We start from the raw sequence: 15,001 nt of genomic DNA on the forward strand, positions 1-15,001 counted from the left end.
AGTATGTGGCATTTTTGGAAGAATGACCTGCTTGCTGAGATATTCCCTTCTTCCCAAGCTCAACTTCACTCCCAAATTCTCTACCTCTTTCCCCCAAACAGCACAGGGGGACAGGGAATGGGGGTTGTGGTCAGTTCATGTTGTGTCTGCCATTCCTTCCTCGCACTCTTCCTCGGCTCCAGTGTGGGGTCCCATGCAGGGGAGACAGTCCTCTATGAACTTCTCCAATGTGGGTCCTTCCCACCGGCTGCAGTTCTTCACGAACTGCTCCAGCATGGATCCTTTCTATGGGGTGCAGTCCTTCAGGAACAGATTGCCCCAGTATGGGTCTCCCGCAGGGTCACAAGTCCTGCCAGCAAACCTGCTCCAGTGTGGGCTTCTCTCTCCATGGGTCCACAGGTCCTGCCGGGAGCCTGCTCCAGCACGAGGTCTCCATGGGGTCACAGCCTCCTTTGGGGCATATCTATCTACTCTGTCATGGGGTTCTCCATGGGCTGCAGGTGGATATCTGCTCCACCATTAACCTCCATGGGCTGCAAGGGAACACCGTGCTTCACTGTGGCTTTCACCATAGGCTGCAGGGCAATCTCCGCGCCGGTGCCTGGAGCATCTCCTTGCCTTCCTTCACTGACCTTGGTGTCTGCAGAGCTGTTTCTCTACCATAGTCTCACTCCTCTCTCTTGGCTGCTGTTGTGCAGCGGTTTTTACCCCTTCTTAAATATATTATCACAGAGGTGCTATCAGCATCGCTGATTGCCTCAGCCTTGGCCAGCAGTGGGTCCGTCCTGGAGCCAGCTGGAACTGGCTCTGTTGGAAATGAGGGGAGCTTCTGGCATCTTCTCACAGAAGCTCTCCCTGTGGCTGTGTACCGTCCCCCGTGTCCACGCCTCCCCCCCGGCTGCAAAAACCTTGCCACGTAAGCCCAATACAGTCTCCAACCTAGTTATTCCTGGTACTTGATACCTTATAAGCAGGACAAGAAAGCATGCGTACCTCTTGCAATACCCAGACAAAGAGATAGATCAGGCCCTACACCTATAGCAATTCCTGTGACAGCACCAAGTGGTTCAGTTCTTCTTTAATAAAGTTTTTTTGCTCCTTTAGCTGGTGAGAAGTTGAATGGCATTCAGGTCAACCCCACCAGCCATCAGGAGATGAAGGAAAATGTGGAGAAAGTCTTACAGTTTGTGGCATCAAAAAAGATCCGCATGCATCAGACATCAGCAAAAGGTATGTGCCCCTGGCAGTCACCACAGATGATTCTATCTGTTGAAGGCCTGTCTCTGTTTCATATTAAACAGATAACGTATTGGTTTGTGGGAGAGTTTTGGGGTTTTTCTCCTGTGGTTTAATATCAGGTTTTGGGGTGAATTGTACTGTGTTCTTGACTGCTTTTGGTAGCAGCACAGAAACAAAAGTGCCTTTTCTCCCGCTACTGAGCGGTCAGAAGATCAAGTAATGGTGTGATGAGGAATACAAACTCAGAATCTTTCACTAAAAGGCCATACAAACCTGCTACTGTGAAATGAGACATGGGAAAAATATTTCTGGTCCACTGGAAGCCTGTGATACTGTTTCACATAGCCTGTAAATAGAGAGGAGACCCAGTATGCAAAATCATGTGTCTGTGGCATGGTGTAGTCATGTATCACAAGGATGGCTGGTGTGTGTGTGTGGAGACCTGGGGTTGAAGACAGGCCCTGATCCTTACTGTTTGCTAACTGTACTGTACACAGTTCTGATTGTCTGTGACTCTTCAGATGAGAAAGAAGGGGGGAAAAATGCTGAGACAGACTATGTGGAGTGCATGACCCTTGTTAAAATAAGAGTGCAAGCTGTTGGTTTATAGGCCTTGGTGAGAGGCTTAGAACTTAAATACAGCATAATGAGTACTGTTCCCACAGTACTGCTACTGGCAGGTTGGTAGCTGTACTGTTTCTTTCAGTAGTGTTGCAGGTTGTCTTATGAGCTCATCACTATAGAAATGATAGCAGTATTGATAGAAGTCTACATAAGCGAAAGTATCAACCTGGATATGAAATGAAATGATGTCATGTGGTCATAGGATAGGATACAGGCACAAGTCTCTGGGACACACGCGCCAGAGCACTGATCATACTTGGGACACTGACTCATTCTAGGGCTTCAAATGATTCACACCAACTTTTGGCATCATGTTTTCCATGAATGATATGGAGGTAACAGTCACTGTGACTTATTTGGCCTATTTCTAATTTTTCAGATACTAAAGCAAGTAATTACCAGTCTTCGTGCCTCCAGCACTTACAATTTTTTTTTTTTAGGCTGCCTCTGATATTTGGAAACCCTATTCCTGTTATTTTAATGGGCTTCGAGTATCTCAGTTGAATAATTGTTTTGAGAAATTGTCTGAAAGGATGGCTGATCTTTGCAGTGGGCTTGAGATCAATGTGTTTGAGCTAGTTTGTATGCTGGGAGAAATGCCTAGTGTGTATTATTAAACTGACTAGTTAACACTTGCAAGGTGCTACAATCATTTCATGGTAAAGGGCTCTATTTCTAAAGAAATACACTGCTGTTCTCTGATATTTAGTATTAAAAAAACTGCAAATCTCATGTGCTAATTGAAGTGACTGCTACTACGGTGGTAGTCTTCAGTAACTGCTGTACGTTTCCAGTAAGCATTCAGTAATTATCATGTGCTCTCACGTAAGCTACTGGATTGTTAGCTGGAAATGGCTATAGAGGGAAGGCTCAGGTCTGTTCAAAACATTTAAACTTGTCACCTGTAGGTGGCAGTCAGTTTGCTACTCTGTACAAAACCAGCAGAGCTAAGCATCAGTGCTATAATGCAGTCCTTTTTGCATAGTCCTCGTTTACTGGCATAGTCCCCTTGGGTTTAATTATATTCATGCTTGTTGGTCAGATACAGCTGTGGTGGGACTTCGTGTTAATGGCATTGTCCTTGGATTTATTTGCATTTTGCAGATATTGTTGATGGGAACTTGAAATCTATCATGAGGTTGATCCTGGCCTTAGCTGCTCATTTCAAACCAGGCTCCGGGAGAGCAATGAATCATAGCCCTGCTGGCACAGTGGGGAAGAGCTTGTCAGCATCGTCTGCCAGTCACAGGCCTCACTCAGCTGCTGCAGTGGCCCAAGGGGCGGTGGCTGCTCTGGCAGATGTTCGTCAAGATGTCTTGCAATCCGGCCGGGATGTTTTCCGGCACAGACAGAGGTAATGAGTTTTCACTGGTTACATGAGGTCGGGCCATGTTACCGAATGGACACAATTTCTTTTAAAATAGATCCCTCTTTATCCTGACAATTCCTGGTGTAAGGTAGCTCTTCTATTGTGCAAACAAATAGAGACAAACCACTGCTATCTTACTGTAACCTAAATAGATAGCGGCCTAACAAAGGGGAGTGATGACCTACCCTGGCTGCCTCATGATGAAGACTGCAGGTATCCCAGGTTCTTTTCAGGTTTTACAGCAGAATAGCTGCCAGGTCTCTGTTGTCTCACTGGAAAAGAACAATTCTTTATGGCCAAGCCAGAGGGAACTCTGCTGCTTCATTTTCCCCATTTCATGCTGAGCACAGCATCCTTTCTTGGTGCTGTCTACTTGGAGACACTTTCATTTCAAATGAAACAAAAGTAAGGTCTTAACTACAGGTACTGGTTACAGATCTGGAAGCAGTTCCAGAATCGAGGCATCGAGCCTGTTCTACAAGTCTGTTTTGTCTTCTACATTGCTGTTCACCCCAATGTTAAGCTTACTGCTACATAAGCAGATGCAGAGTGCTGTGTGCTGTTAATCAGCTGATGCAGCCTACCACGTAAGTGGAGGAGTTCTGGTGATAATGCAGGAAAATGATCCATGTACAGAAGGAATGTGTAATTCTGAAAAGCACATTTAACACTTGCAAAAGGTGCTATGTGGATTATAATAATAGTAATGACATTTAAATGAAAGCCAGATGGTGGTCTATTCAGGGTTTAATTTACACAACTGAAGGTCATTTGCCCATATTATATTGGCTCAAGGGAGTACCTATGAAGCAGCTTGGAAATGAGGTTGAAGTGGTATATTTTGTTAAAAAAATTAAATCTTAGAGGTTTCTCTTGCAAAGACCTTGCGTGAGGAGTTCTTCAGAAAAGCCAGTCCTTGTGCTGTGTGCAAATTCTGTTCTTTTCCTTGCCTTCTCAGAGCTTTTGTAGTTTTCTAGTCACAGAATTAGGCATGAGTTTAAAAGGGGAGGGCCTATTCGCCTGTCTCTCCCTCACACCAAGAAGATGGGATAGAGCTCCCTAATAGGAGAATTTCCTTAACTGGCAGTTTTCTATTTGTCCCTTCCTTCTTACTTTCGTTTTGTAAGCTTTCCTACCCTCCCTCTTGGAGACAAGAATTTCTGCTCCTATCAGGTGAGGCTTCCCTCATTCTATGATTATTATCTCCAGAAATAGCAGCATGGATGAGGAGATTGAAAACCCCTACTGGAGTGTCCGGGCACTCGTGCAGCAGTATGAAGGGCAACAGAACATGCCATTGGAGTCCCACTCTTCCAGGTAAGGAACTTTATTGCCAAGATGTGTCCCCTCGTGGTGCTTTGTCTGACATTCTCTAGAGTGACCTTTCTTATCACTGTGATCCAGTTAGCCCTGATAGAAAAGAGGATTCCCAGCATATAGCCTCCTGCCTGATCTGGAGAGTGAAACCTCAGGAACCAACATGAAGCAGTGGTTTACGGCCATTTCTCCCACAGATAAAATTGATCTAATTCATGATGTGATTGCATAGATAAGAGCAAGAAACTTCTGAGTTACAATTGTCTAAAGCTCAAGTGTCCCTCAGTGAGACCAGGGAAATAGAATTATCAAAGACATAGCTAAAGATTTTACTGGGAACTTGAATGTACAAATGGAGCCTTTTGAGGGAGTGCTGACGTGAAGGATGCTGAAATGTAGTTTGTGGCCTGCCTCACAGGAAGAAAGAAGCAGAGTAGCTAGGGTGCAAAGGATGAATATTTCAGAGCTCATGAAAAAGATTTGGAGAAAAGGAGCTTAAATCAACAAACCTCATGCCCTGCAGAGAGATGGAGATGAGGGTGCATGTGGATTTGAACAGCATTTACAGGAACACACCAGTCTTTAATCCAGAGATATGGTCCTGGGGGGCTCTGCGGCTGTGTCTTCATTGCCATTGTGCCCTCGTCCATCACCTTTAACTGTGTCTAGATTCACAGTTATCTAATTTACCCTTCTGTCACCCAGACTTTCACCTTCAATCTAAAGTGCAGCATTTAATTATTTTAGTGAAAAACCTCCTGCATACTGCTGTCAAGCCTGAAAGTCAGAGTTCAGTATGGTTTCTGTTGGAGGTGACTTTTCCCTTTGAAGTAAGACTTGGATCCTGAGAAGTATGTGCTCTGTGTTATAAACAGCCTGCAGCCTTGACTGGGGTTCTTGACTGCACAAGTTAAGCAAGGTCAGGCTGGTGCAAGTGGAGGCTTTCTAAGGAAACGGAACCCGTGGAAGATAGGACTGTTTAGAATGGCAGCATATAATCAATCCATTTCCAATAGGAGGTGCTACAACTTGGCAGCTGTGAACCTGAGCAGCACGTGCCAGTTACAACACATTACAGTGGTGCCTTAGAAGCTCTTCTTACTACCCTTTGCTTTGGGGCAGAAGCTGAAACTCTTGCCCTGACTTACGTGAGCAGTGAAGGGGAGAGGGAAGACGCATTGCCATGTTGTTTGTTTTCATGGATATAGGCAAGACAGTGTAGCTGAAGGGGCTCTTGAAGAAAAACTGTGCTACCGGGGGGGGCTGATCCTGTGTGGATAGCTTCCTAGTAAAGGACAGCCTTTTCCTTTTTCCCCAGAGAACAAGAAACTAGCTTGAAGACAAAGGAGTGTGTAACTGAACATATTAGATCTCCCTCTGGATATGATGCTTTGCTCCATTTAATCTCTTCTGGAATAGACTAAGAGAGCAGAGCTGCATAGGCATAGCTGCAGCTCTCTGATTCAGTTTCCTGTCCCTGGTGTAAGCCCCAACTCTGCTTTGTTGTCTCCTTGTCCTGCCTGGGCTGCTCCCTGAGAGTGCCTCAACTAGCTGCCTCCCCCGCCCCTGATTTGTGCAGGAGTGGGGAGGTTCATTTTCCTAGGACAGATTGCCACTGACAGTTTCTCATCAGGCAGGATGTCTCCACAGGATTTCCCAGGCCACTTTTGATGCTGTGTAGTACAGAGGCCTCTGTGTACCTGAGAATTAAGGTTGCTTGTCCCAACAGAGGAGGAAAAAAATACAATAGTTCATACTTATCCCCATAGCTTGCTGTGTATCATTGTGAGGTTGTGTTTATAAATACAGACATACACATTTGGAAGAGTGTGGGAACTCCATGTGAGCCAGTATTGGACCACTACCTCCACATGATGTCAGTAGAGTGTACTTTTGAAGCTGTCATACCAGGGGAGATGTAAAAATTCTGGTCATGGCAACGGGATTTCATGGCTAATGTCACAGGACTTTGGTGTTGACTCTTGAGCCATGATCTCAGTAGGACTGAGTGAAACATACTGCGCCCTCCATTTATTCTTTAGTTTAAGGTAGCTGAAGTATTTTATGCGTACTCTTCTACCCTATAAGAGAGTGTCAGATGGCTGCTGTTTGCTCATATGTGGCTGTATTTTGATGGTGAGTGAAAATTTCTGTGCACATCCTAAACGATTTTGTGTTGTATTTTTTGTTTTCTGCATAATGTCATGAGTTCTCTTACCATATGGTAATTGTGATATCATTGCTGATAGGACATAATATGGTGAGAATCTTTACCTAAGTGATCAGTGATCTACCCAAAGAAATTGGGAGCAATCTCAACTCCAGCTCTTGGGCATGTCTTCTGTTGACACCAGGCTTCATGATGAAAACAAGATGCTTATTTCTCTTTCCTTCCAGAGAGAAATGTACTGGCTTAGTTATGAGAACTGGCTGGGAGAGACAAGCTGTTTTGTTTTTTTTTTTTTTTTATTAGTGAGAGATGTGGTTATTAACTGCAGCCACCCCCCTCCCACCTAATTGTGCTGCTGTTGTGTCTGTCCCAGGGCAGCATCCCCTGCCTAGCATCAGCTCATTTCTGCATTAACTCTTCAATAAGAGAGCTCACAACCTGGATAACAGAATTCCCAGAGACAAAAGCTCTAATAAGCAAAGGCAATTGAAATGATTCATGAAAAATTTGCCAAAATCAGATGGATTCCCAGGCCACTGAGCCCCTCACCCATCCATCTCCGTTTCCCCTCCCCTTCCACCCGCTCTCCCTCCCCCACTCTGAGCCAGGCATCTCAGAGAAAAGCTCTGCCTTGCACAGGCTGTGTGACAGCAAGAGGGAGAGGGAGCTGGAGATAGCGAGGAAGAGGAAGCCGTGCACAGGGCTGGGAAGTGCTGCATGCTGTCTTCCGAGACCGCATCCACACCTGGAAGAGCAGGGAACCTACCGCTTGCAGCAGCACCTTCTCTTGGCTGTTCGTTGGCTTCTGCAGCAGGTGCTTGGAGTCTAAAAAGGGCAGAATGGGATGAGAAACACTACTGGCAATCCAGATTGCAGTCCTTGTGATGAAAACAACTGGGTGTGCAGCTGACCAAAATGCAGCAACAAGAGACAAATAACCTGAGAGGAAAATCAGCAAGAGCAAAACCTAGGCTGCAGAATTCCCTGATTCTGGAATCAAATACACGTGTGGAGGCTGCTGATCTGCCATCTGATGGTTTCTTGCAAAGACCCTGAGGGTTTTGTGTTTTTTTGGTTTCTGCTGTGAATCTTTCAGCTAATGTGAAGCAGTCTGGCTTGCAAATATTTCTTCAGTAGTTTGACAGGAGCTGGCATCTTCTGCACTGAATTCTGAGCATGTGAAGGGACAAGGCATGTCTGTAGCCAGAATCCGGAGGCTCCCTGGGAAACGGATTTTGTGAGGCGAAAGGTTAAAGTGGGATCATGGGAGGGAAGCAGGTCAAATGGTGAGCGATTGTTGCCATTGTCATTTGAAACAGCAGGGATGGGGTGTTTATTAAAATTATGAGAATTCAGACTTATCACTGGGGCTGTTGCCCTTAAAGCCTTGACTGTGCAGGCACTGGCAACTTTTGAGACTCAGTGGAGAAAGGGTATGTGTTAAGAAACCAACTGGTAAAAGGAATAAAGTGGAACAGTTTGCATCATAAATCTGTCTTAAATAGCTTTAATTTCCCAGCACTTACTTCTGCATGCTTTAATTGCAAATTGTTATGTACTGTAAAGAACTAATTACATCAGTGGATATTTCATACTTGAAGGGGTTTGGTGACTGATATTAAGAAAAAAAACGTAGAAATGTTTCCAGCATTAACTTGATGGCATAATGTATGAGGCAACCTGACCTCTGCTACTGCTTAATCTGAGTGCATCTCAGTGGTGCTCTCACTGTTTGGCACGGTTTGAGAGGTTGTCTCTGATGCCACATGAACCCACTGGCCTCTGAAAATAGTGAAACTGCCTGGAAAGGGTACTGTGGACATAGGAATACATAAGCAATTATATGTAAAACTGTCTGTGTTGTGGAGACCGTATTGACCACGTAACCCCACCCCCTGGCCCCAGCTGGGATCCTTTGTATTTGCTTTGGGCTGTGGATCCTGGGCTGAGAGGAGTAGACTTTGGAAGAGGGGAATGTTATTTCCAGGCTCTGTATCCCCTTGGTTTTTGTCCTGCTTATTTTTCTTTCCAGTTCCCTGCTCTTGCCCATCCCTCAGTTTTTACCACCTTCTCACCCAACATGTTTGCTAATGTTGTTTTTCTAGGACAGCTCTCATTCTTTTATCTTTTGCATGGATGAGAACCAGCAATGTGCTTCTCAGTAGCCTTATCAGGATGATGGCACATTCAGAGTATCAGCTGAGAATATGCAGGGGGAATATCAAGTTCTGTTCCTGGAAGGAAGTAAAATCTCTGAGTTACTAGACATGTTAGCTCAGCTGGACTTCCTGTTTGTACCTGTGCTGTTTGCAAGTTTCATCCTTTCCTCTGGCCCTTATTATATAATGCAAACCCAATAGTACTCTCTGGGCTTCCAAACAATTATTTTAATTTTATGCTGTGCACCCATTCAGTGATAAGTAGGAGGGGGATGCTTACAAATGTTGTATACAAAATGTGCCTGATCAGGGACTGCTGTAATGGAGTTAGCCTTCCTGAAGGTGAACCCTTCAGCAAAGCCAGGTGGCCTGGACCCCTTAAAAAATCATGGACACCCTGTCTGAGCAGGAGGGAACAGGTACTGTAGCTGTTTGAGATCCCCATTAGAACATACTTATTCTTTGACTTAGTAAGTTGCATTTGTTTTTTCCTTTAACATGGTGAAAGTCCATTTAGTCTGGACCATTAAAACTAGACTGCTTGAAGGTCTGTAATGTAAATGAGAAGTAGGCCAGCACTGGCTGTGGGAGTGGATCTGCTAGCAAGTAATTTCCATCTCTATTGCAAGGCTTTTCTGATTCTGTGAGAGCTGTGGAATATGTAGCAGTAGCACTGGGAAGATGCGGAAGGCGAGCTGTCGAAGCCTCTTATTTTTTTAAACCTATTATGTTATTTCCACACTGTTTTCTTTTTGTTCTGTCCTTTGTTTCTGTGTTGGGGAGAATGAAAAATTAACTCCTGCTCACGCTTGCAAGGATTAGTTCCTGCGACTTTTGAGGTACGTTGAATGGGTCAGTGAGCTTCAGCCACCTTTTATGTTGTCGGGGTGATGCATTTAGGAAGAATTTCTGGGAAAAAAAAAAAATTGCTTGAACCTCACAGTCAGCTGAGATGGCTCCAGTGAAAATATGTTGGTATTTTCAAGAAGCTTTAACCTAAGAACATGAGTGAGTGGTATCTGACTTTCAAAAGTATTTTGTCCTTGGAATTTCAAATTAGTGGTGCTTCTGAAAGCCTTGCTTCTGGAGCAAGAGATGAAGCAAGCCAGGGTGGCCTTTTGTTCCGCTTGCAGTATGAACATAAGGCTCACAATAAATTGTTTCTGAGCAGACCTTCAGTAGAGTGTCGTCTTACCCCTGTGTGAGTGTATGTGAATTCTGTGGTGGCAGTCTGAAACTTGCATTCTGTTAAGGAAAATGAGGAGACACATTGTGCTATTTATCAATTAGCCTGCTATGACACTGATGGAGTGATGGACAAGTTACACGCCCAGTTTTGTTTGTTAATGGCTTCTCTAGTATGCAGATAATTCTTAGTTTCAATAAGCCTGCCTGCATATTTGCTTTTATCTTAGACGAGGATGATGTTGATCAGCACTAAAGTAATTGTTGTTCTTCCCTCTGCAGTCTTACATCGCCCAGTCCTGTCCATAGTGCAAAGAGCGAATCCACTGTAGCCCCATCAGAAGAGAAGGAAAGGCTTGTGATCATCCACACTGAAGAAACAGAAACCAAAACAGGTACCTTGCAGATAATGCTTTACAGCTCACACTTTCATTAGGACGTGCTTGTGTCATAAACTTGCTGAAAAGTTTCCCAGTAACTGAAATGAACGTAGAGAATGTGATGCTCAGTATCTGTTCACATAAAACTAAATCCCAAAAGTTTTAACACTACAATAATGCCATAATATGGCAATGTCTGTGAGGTTTGCAAAATAATGCTTGGGAGATGAAAAGTTTTGGAGAAAGGTTAAGGGTCATATATAACTTCCACTGTAGAGTGCGTGCTTTCATCACAGCTTCATTAGGCCTTGTTGAAAAAACATTTGGAATTCCCTATAAGAAAGAGTCTCTGTGAGCTTGTCAAGTTCATGATGTGTAACTTGACTTTGTGTAAGGGTCTGTGCTTACAGCACATCTGTACATAGGTTGAGTGGCTCTTTACAAGGAATTGAACAGTTGTAGTATTGTGGCTGTTTGCACTGAGAAGTCGTTGCTGTACTGCCATGAATGTCCTGTGATATGGTCAGTTTACACTTAAAATTCTCGTGCAGATTGAAGGAAAGGTTTTTCAAAGAAGCTCCTAAGGTAATTTTTTTTGGTTTCTTTTCCTCCTCAGAAATACAGCCTAATAATAACTCTTCCTGGTTAGCATCCATCCTAAGAGCAAATGATGGAGAAGCTCTCCAAGGAAATGCTTTTTTGCCTCAGCCAGTGTGGTCCTGCTTCAGTGCCCCTTAAAAAGTATTTGACAAACTATCTCAGCAGCTGAAGTAGCTGGCTGGCTGTCACTGTTCCTTAAATTCTTAGCAGTACTGTGTCTGCTTGCTGCCCATACAGTAGGATATTGCAGCTGCATGTCTACAGATGCACAGCAGCTTGCATTGGCAAATTTCACTTTTTGGTCAACTATCTAAAAAGCAATGCTATGATTATTCCCCATCAAACCTCATCCCTTCTTAGGGAAGAAAAAAAATCTCTACGTTCCTGGGCCAGACAGTAGATGATAGTTAACCAGTGATCCAGCTTACGCTGTAGGGATCAGAAAAGGCATGCAAGGCTATTAAACTTGCTATTAAGAGAAAAGTCTCTTTCAGAATTAGGTGTGTTGTCCACCTTGAGAAAGCCATGTGTTATTTGACAAGTAGAAATACCGTTCAATGTTGTCTTCAGTGTGTCCTTGGTGCACCCTCTAACACTAAACATGCTCTTCAAATCTCACAGTTGCTCTTCTCCCTGAGGTATTTTCTGCCACGTATGGTGCAGTGCATTGTCCCCTGTGATGTGCTTTGAAATCTCCGGTACTGAGGAATCAAAAGAAGCAAAGTTAACAAGGGGAAGGATGCTTATCTTCTATATATGTGTATGCAGGAAAGCTTCCTTTGCATAACAATGTCACACCTGTAGCAACTTCCTTGACAACGGCTAGAAGATGCTAGTTTATTAGTGATAGCTAGTGTGGACAGCAGGCAGTTAGTGTGGTGCAAGTCATTTCTGGTCTCCTCTGTCTGTCATGACCACATTCAGCTGCTCTCTCTTCCAGAAGAGGCAGAATCTCATTTCCAGCCTGAGTGGCAAGCAGGGAACCCTGTGTCATATTTGGAGAATTCATGGGAAGAGCAGCTTTTGGAACAACAGGACCATTTGGAAAAGGAAATGGAGGAAGCAAAGAAGATGATTTCAGGTCTGCAGGTAATAGATTTTCTTCTCGGCTAGCGTTCCCTTCCATATGCATTTCTTTTCCTACTAGCTGTAGCTGGAAGACAGGTTATCTTGCAGCTGAGACACTGGCCTGGAACTTGAGTTGAATAAGAGTCCTGGTCCAGTGAGGTCTCCTGGGGTGTTTGTTCAAGAAGTCAGTTGGTCTCTTGGGTTACCTCGGTTAAATAGGGACAGTGGCTCTTCCCTGTGTGTCGCCCTGTGGGATGAGTCCCTTTGGGGAAGAGTTCTTCAGGAATGAGGAAGTATTTCTGATACTGTAGATAGTGTGTACTGGGGTATATTGGTTGCAGCCAGCTGAGACCTTACCCAGCAGCAAAATGCTACTGACTAAGCACTCTGACATCTTCCTTTCTTGCAATGTTTAGGCTCTCTTGGCTGCTGTAATTGTGATTTGGTGCTGGTTACCTTTTCCAGAATGCAGAATGCCAAAAACGTCCTTTCCAATGTTCAGTGGCTTGGTCTCCTGTCCTGTGATGCTATGTTAACTCCTGTATGTGCTGTCACTATGCAAAGCATGTATGTTACTGTGCAAAATGGTAAAGATGCAGCAGTGTTTTCCCATGTGTTGAGGCTGGGACTCCCCTTCTTCACCAGGACACTTAGCAGCCTGCTGGTTTTGTTAGCAGCCTGAGAGAATAGAGCAGTCTTTCTGTGATTTGTGATTGGAAGTAATGCAGAGACAAGGAATGTCAGGAAATCAATCAAGATTCACAGAGCTGATCAGGGGTCGCACAGACTTGCATCAGTCTCAATTTCAGTGACCTAGGATGAACTATATTTGCGGGACCTTTTACTTCCTGCCCCTTTCCAGTCCCTGACCAAATGACCCTCAGCCCAATGTGTTTGACTGTGCAGGGGGAGTAGAGCCCCTGATCCATATGGTAAAGACCTTGAACTCTCTCAGGAATATTCCTTTCTGTTTGGGCTGGGAACCATACTGGCTTTGAATTGTAAATATTTATGTGCCAGTGAACAAAGCAGAGATTGTGTGAGAAGCATAGGCAGCCGGAGCGGAGGGGGGGGGGTGGGCGGGTGGGCACTTTCCTTGTGGACAATGGGCAGGAAACAAAAGACACACACACAAAAATTGCTTGGTTCGTTCACTGGTAAAATCCGGTTGCGTTATGTGCCCACTGGGAGCAGTGAGAGGCGACACTGGAGGGACTTGCATGTCCTGTTCCTCCAACCCTGGCCCCATGTTTCAGGAGTGAGGGCAAGCAGCTGGCATTGCTGCCCCCTCTTTCCCTGGGAGTAGGAAAAGGCAGCTGAGGTTGCTAGCCAGGAAATTGGATTTGATTAATTGATTTCCCCCTTTCTTGCTCAATACTCAAGAGCTGCCAGTTCATGCGAGTTTGAAGTATCAGGGACCTGATGTCTGTATACCCCATAAGGGGCTAAAACCATGGGAGCTTTTTGTGTTCCTGTGTGATTCCTGCTTGAGTGTCCTGCTGGGAAGACTTTGGGATGCATTCAGAAAACAGTTTTCTGAAGAGCTTTTGCATTAACTGAATACAGATTGCTATTTGCTACTTGTCAGCAGTTGCAGCTCTTTGCTGGAAGATTCTGACAGCAGGCAGAACCTGACCTGTCAGCCTTGAAGTCGCTGAACTGGAGCATTACTGCAAATGGGATATTTTGGTTTTAGCCATGGAGTTCAAATAGAAATAAACTAGAAAGCTAACTGAAAGAAAGAGGCATGACTCTTTCCAATGAGTCCAGTTGTATGCAACATCCTGGCATATATCAAGTGCTCTGAGTCCTGGAAGTCAGAGACAGAAAGGTCAATGTAAAAACTATCAACTAGAGAAAACCAGTATGGCATACCCTGCTGGAGATCTGGCCTAGTCCTGCTAGTCACACTTCCTGCAGTGCACACTTTTTCCCTCCTTCAGGCTAGATTCAGTCTACCGTGGGGAATTCTGTCATCTTCCTGCAGACATCTAGGCTACCTTGTAGCTGCTGAAGGAGTTAATACTGTGCTTCTAGTAGCCTTCCTCAAGCACAAGGCATAGTTTAAGATTTTCACTGTCTGTGAGGGTGAGGGCTTTTCCCTCCCTTGGGCAACAGTTCTGAATGTGTCTTCGTCTTGTCTAGTGTAGAACAGAACTCGGCTTCCCTGAACATCCTGTTTCTAAAGTCTTTTGTAGATGTGTGGTAAGGACAATGACTTCTTTCAGCAGGGGACATTTCAGTCTCATTCTAGAAGAGAAGCCTTACAATGTAAACCTGGTTCAGTCTCTGCTTTAGACATCAAATCTGTTATTGTAATGAAGTCTACCCTTGGACTGAAGCCTGGGACAGACTTCACTCCCTGAAAATCTGAGTTGTCCTTGTTTGGTGTCTTTCTGTGGGAAGAGCATTGGCTGACATATCTCTAGGAGAGCTTTTTCAAGGGACAAATCTTCTTGTTCATTCCTGAAAAAAATCTGCTCATTTTTGAGGGGGATAAGTCAGCAGAAATGGAAAACGAAACTGTTTATATGAATGACTGTTAGCCAGAGCTGCAGCTAGACTATTTTCATTTGAAACCCCTGAAGAGGAAATATTTTTCCTTCATCTTTCCAGGCTTTGTTGCTCAATGGGTCTTTACCTGAGGATGAGCAGGAAGGGTCCTTTGAACTTTGTGAACGTGGAGCCTGCCCTGAAGAGCAGCTGGTGAGCACATTGCTGTACTTATATTTCTCTGATCAAGCTGCCCTTTGCACTGTTCTGCCACAGGCAGGTGTCTTGCACAATAATAACCATGGTATTTTACATTCAGATCATAATCCGAAGTCGCCTGGACCAGAGTGTGGAAGAAAATAAAGACCTAAAGGTTAGAGGGGGACAGATGAAAGGG

The 15,001-nt window shown here is 44.5% G+C and overlaps 1 protein-coding gene across 2 annotated transcripts in view; it reads left to right on the top strand.

Moving 5' to 3' along the window:
• Positions 1-15,001, top strand: part of DIXDC1 (DIX domain containing 1) — a 36,261-nt gene that overhangs the window by 12,726 nt on the left and 8,534 nt on the right. Inside the window, exons 3-9 of one of the 2 annotated variants that reach the window (XM_009882446.1) lie at positions 1,105-1,230; positions 2,968-3,217; positions 4,442-4,549; positions 10,346-10,458; positions 11,984-12,132; positions 14,728-14,817; positions 14,924-14,977. In XM_009882446.1, coding sequence (XP_009880748.1) covers positions 1,105-1,230; positions 2,968-3,217; positions 4,442-4,549; positions 10,346-10,458; positions 11,984-12,132; positions 14,728-14,817; positions 14,924-14,977 — 890 coding nt within the window. Of the gene's footprint in view, positions 1-1,104; positions 1,231-2,967; positions 3,218-4,441; positions 4,550-7,982; positions 8,006-10,345; positions 10,459-11,983; positions 12,133-14,727; positions 14,818-14,923; positions 14,978-15,001 lie in introns of those variants that run through there. The other variant, XM_009882447.1, reaches the window with a different exon arrangement.

Source organism: Charadrius vociferus, unplaced genomic scaffold, assembly GCF_000708025.1.
Source record: "Charadrius vociferus isolate BGI_N301 unplaced genomic scaffold, ASM70802v2 scaffold1413, whole genome shotgun sequence".
Taxonomy (NCBI): Eukaryota; Metazoa; Chordata; class Aves; order Charadriiformes; family Charadriidae; genus Charadrius; species Charadrius vociferus.